Source organism: Nicotiana tabacum, chromosome 10 (assembly GCF_000715075.1).
Source record: "Nicotiana tabacum cultivar K326 chromosome 10, ASM71507v2, whole genome shotgun sequence".
NCBI classification, from domain to species: Eukaryota; Viridiplantae; Streptophyta; class Magnoliopsida; order Solanales; family Solanaceae; genus Nicotiana; species Nicotiana tabacum.
The window spans coordinates 152,564,989-152,570,054 of NC_134089.1; the positions used below are offsets into that span (position 1 = coordinate 152,564,989).

General features: G+C 37.3%; 1 protein-coding gene across 1 annotated transcript; it reads left to right on the forward strand.

Annotated features, from left to right (window-relative positions):
* Window positions 1–1,022: 1,022 nt before the first annotated feature.
* LOC107786565 (glucan endo-1,3-beta-glucosidase 12) lies at window positions 1,023–4,221 on the forward strand. The gene is made up of 3 exons (XM_016608058.2): window positions 1,023–1,411; window positions 1,502–2,818; window positions 3,946–4,221. The coding sequence occupies exons 1-3, from the start codon at window positions 1,348–1,350 to the stop codon at window positions 3,978–3,980; spliced, it is 1,416 nt and encodes a 471-aa protein (XP_016463544.2). The 5' UTR covers window positions 1,023–1,347; the 3' UTR covers window positions 3,981–4,221.
* The last annotated feature ends 845 nt before the right edge of the window (window positions 4,222–5,066 follow it).

The following is a 5,066-nucleotide window of genomic DNA, read 5'->3' on the forward strand; positions in this document are numbered from 1 at the left end:
ATGCTGAAGTTATTTAGTTAATTTATAAAAATTTCAACACTAATAAGCTGAAGTTTTTGTCCTATAGTCGTACTAGCTGAAGTTTTGTTCTCTATTTGCTGAATTTCAGCATGTTTTAGTTGAAGTGTTGCTCTATATTTGCTTAAATTCAACTAATTTATGGACTATATTTAAAATCACAAACTCGGTATAGGTCTACTGCCTCAAAGAAACTTTCCCTAAACTTGATGTGATCTTATTAAGTTTGTAGCAGTAGCTTGAAAAATTTCATAAATTGCACCATTTATGTTCATCAAGTAATACTGCAGTTTACATTACTATGTAAACTCTTCCCATCTGATTTCATATTTTTGAATGAATTGGCAATGAAAAAATGGAATTCCAACTCCCAATCTTGTTCCATGTTGAGCATTGCATTGCATTCGAACTGTTGAGTCAGAGACAGTTGGAGAAAGAAAACTTTGTAGAAGAAAGGAGGAAGAAAGAAGCGCACAGGTAGCAGGAAGAAGGAGGGGCCTAAAGTTGTAAAATTAGGGTATATGTTAAATAATTTTAAAAATATGGGTATACGTTAAATGGGGGCGACCAAATAGAACGCCCCATGCAATTTTTACATTTATAACTTATAAGTAACAATTACTCCTAGATAATTTAACTCTCAACTAAGTTGTATCGCATAAATTTTATTTCTTCCGTATCAAATTATTTATCGTGTTTCTCTTTTACACGTCCCTTAAGAAAAAATTAAATAGGAGAGAATTTTGACTGTTTTACCCTTATTTATATTTTAAGATATAATCTCTCTTCATTTAATAGTTACTCATAATTGAGTTATTTGTAGTCTTCAAGAATAATTAATATAAAGGGTAAAATAGGAAAAAGATATTAATTTAGCGATGAACTTCTAAAATAACAAATAATTTGAGACAACTATTTCTAAAAACCACGATAGAGAAGTTGAGAGGGAGGAAGTAATGCAACATATAAAGTAGGCGAGGAAAGGAGAGTTTTGGAGCATGGACAAAGTTGTTTTGTATTAACTATAGGTCAGAGACGTGAATTAGCTACTAATATTTGAATTGGCACAGACTATCTGTCTTCGGAATACTTGTGAACTAGAGATAAAGTGCATCAAATTTCTCTTTTAAAGTGAGACGAAGAGTATTACCTTTTGTTGAAACGTAGGCTCCCACCCCCACCCCCTATCCCCTCGATCCCCTCAACCCCATCACTCTCCACTATACATACGCCCCGTAATTTCTTGCTCTACATTATTCTCCCCCATTACCAGCCCCTTTTAAAGCTACACACACTTTCATGCTCTGTTTCTTCTTCAAACAATAGAGCATGGAAAAACTCACCATTTGTCTTCTCCTCTTACACTTTTCCCTTTTCCTTTTCTCCATTGCAGGTAATACTCATGTTCTTTATATTCTCATTTCCACTAACTTAAAGTCTGTATTTTGATTATTGAACTAAATTTTTTTTGGTGTATTTGCAGATGGTGGTTCAATTGGAGTGAACTATGGGCGTGTAGCTAACAACTTACCATCAGCAGTAAAAGCTGTAGCACTGCTGAAATTTCAAGGCGTAGAACGTGTTAAAGTCTACGATACTGACCCCGCTGTACTCAAAGCACTTTCCGGGTCGGGTATTATGGTTACCGTTAACCTTCCCAACGAGCTCCTCTACAATGCAGCTAAACGCCAGTCATTTGCTTACTCTTGGGTCCAGCGTAATGTTGTTGCTTACTACCCTTCTACTCAAATCGAATCCATTGCCGTTGGAAATGAAGTTTTCGTTGACCCGCATAACACGACCCGTTTTCTTGTACCCGCTATGAAGAATATTCATGAGGCTCTTTTGAAGTACAATATCCATGACAAAATCAAAGTCTCTTCTCCTGTTGCTCTTAGTGCATTGCAGAACTCTTACCCGTCTTCAGCCGGATCGTTCCGATCCGAATTGGTCGAACCCGTAATTAAACCCATGTTGGATTTTCTCCGCCAAACTGGATCCTTCCTTATGGTTAACTGTTACCCGTTTTTTGCATACGAGTCAAACTCCGACGTCATTTCACTTGACTACGCTTTGTTCCGGGAAAATCCCGGTGTTGTTGACGCCGGTAACGGACTTCGTTACTTTAGCCTCTTTGACGCTCAAGTTGACGCCGTTTTCGCTGCATTATCTGCTTTGAAGTACGATGATATCAAAATGGTCGTAACGGAAACTGGCTGGCCGTCTAAAGGAGACGACATTGAAGTCGGTGCCAGCCTGGACAATGCCGCCGCGTACAACGGCAACCTAGTCCGGCGAATCCTCACCGGTGGTGGGACCCCTTTAAGGCCGAAAGAAGACATCACAGTCTTCCTCTTTGCACTTTTCAACGAAAACAAAAAGCCGGGTCCCACATCGGAGCGAAATTTCGGGTTATTCTACCCGAATGAGCGAAAAGTTTATGACATACCGTTAAATATGGAGGGACTGAAACATTATATTGACCGGCAGTCACCGGTTGCCGGCGGCGAGAGAATGCAGAAAGGCGGGAAGGGGAATGTGTCGGCGGGTGTGCCGGGGCAAACATGGTGTGTGGCGAGTGGTGAAGCGGGGAAGGATAATCTACAAGCAGCTCTAGATTTCGCTTGTGGTGAGGGTGGAGCTGATTGCCGTTCGATTCAGCCAGGGTCCACGTGTTACAATCCTAACACGCTGGAAGCTCATGCATCATACGCTTTCAACAGCTATTATCAGAAGAAAGGGCGTGCGATGGGTTCGTGTTATTTTGGTGGGGCCGCTTACATTGTTCATCAACAACCTAGTAAGTAGCATATCATTTCTCCACATTATTATAATTTTATCGGAATTTGTGTTTTCCATTCTTGATTACTGTGACATGTTTGACTTATGGTTCGAGGTATAATTTTCGTGTTTATGGTAAAATTTAATGTGTGGCGCACTTTAAGGGTTGGTTTTGCATGATTTTGCTAACGTGTTCTGGTAACTAAATAAAGGCCCCACATATCAAAAATTTGTTGCGATAGGGTCCACAAAGTCTGGAATGATGGTGCAATCCAGGCAGGTTTGGGGACAGCACGTGATAGACGGAGACGTTTATTTTTAGTCGAAAAAGAAATAGCCGATAAAAATAAAATAAATAGTTTTCTACGTAATATAATATTATTATACTCCGCCATTTCAATTTATGTGAACATATTTAATAGGACACGAAGTTTATAAAAAAAGAAAAGAATTTTGTATTTGTAATGTAAAATAAGACACATATATTTTGTGTGATTATAAATTACTGTATAAAGGTAAATTGTTTCTAAAAAAGGACGGTCGTCTTTCCGTTGGTAATGACTAAAAAGAAAATAAGTTTATATAAATTAAAACGGAGAAAATATATATTTTATGCACTTTTAAGCTCTCAAATCTAATTAGTTTAGATTGATCGACTAATTTTATCTTTTCACCCGAAAAGTCTATCCGTTAAAATTATGTCTTTATATTTATTGTTATCACTAAATAGTGGAGTAGTTATTATATGCATTTTTAACTTAATTTATAACTTAACTATAGTGGATTAAGTAGTGTGGTTAATATTTATTACCACTTTAGTTTTCAAAGATTTATAGAAGCATTAGGCATTTCTACTTCATTTTTAACCATGTTGAATCAATGGATATTCGTGGATGGTCAAAATGACACCAGTATTTATTATCTATAATTGATAAAGATTTACCTTTGGTACTTTAAAGCTGAGAGTAAAGCATTTTTTTTTCTGGATCATATAATCTTTTATGGGTACTTGAAAGTTACTGATCGTATTTGCATATTACGCCCACTCAAGTTATCTTCTATCTGTTTAACTTTTTTCTTTCTTTATTTATTTATTTATCGTTGGAGTAACTTTTTTTCTTCTCTTTTGTTGTTTTATCTTGGCAGAATATGGAAACTGTGAATTACCCACTGAAGATTGAAAAGGAGAGGGGATAGACTGAATTTTGATGACCTTAATTAGTTGTTTAAGGATAGCAGCAGCTCTTATTTATTGTAGCTCCAATTCAGACTTCATTTTTTTTTGTAATTTTTATCTCATTAGTTAGTGTTGGTCGAGGAGAGCAATGGCTTTGTTCTAGTTGTTGCTTCCTTTTTGTAATTGTGTTGACATCAACTTACTACTAGTATATTTGCTATCTTTTTGGTTCTTTCGTGCATAAATTTCTTGGGTTCAACTTCATTTCTAATATTTGTTGTTGCTCCTGTATTTGTAAATAATGATTCTGAAAATTAGAACGTTAGCTTATACACGTAAATATAAATAAAACAGAAATTAATTCGAGCCCACTGAATTCACAGTGTTTCCTTAAGGAATTTAATCCCCTTCTAGTACCCAAGGTTGTGGATTATTTCCTCCCAGGATAGAACGAATTACACACTGGTGTAGCGGTACTTCAAACCCCAGTGTTTCAGCGATTACAAAGTTCGGCAGCAAATCACACTTACGGATGCTTTGTTTGTAGTTTAAAACAATGCAGAACAAGGGAGGAAAACTCAGAAGTCGAATGGAAATTCTGAGAGGAAGGAATGCAAATTATAGCCACGTTGAGTTTTCGGTGAAGTGAAGATCAATAGCTCTCAATTCTGTTTCGGTGTGTCTTCAACAAGCTGCTTGCACCATCTATTTATAGTGCAGTTAGCTGCTAAACACGGACCCGCTGCCACTCATTTAGTGGAGCACTTGGCCATGGTGGACGGAGCAACAGGCTGCTAACTAATGGAGTAATCACTTGCTATTATGGAGCAAGCATTTGGCAATGGTGGGAGACGCACAAATCCACGGATTGGAACATATCCGTTACAAACACGGATATTATTACGTTAATATTTACTATTAACAAATAAATTTGGTCCAAAAAATTAATCAATCAATCGATTATTTGACCAAATCCAAATCCGAAGCCGAGGCCGAGCCGAGCGAGCGAGCGACGACGACGACGCGAGGCTTGCCTTCTTCTTAACTCTTTAAGAGCTACATGAAGTGCATTTGTATATAAATCCACCAA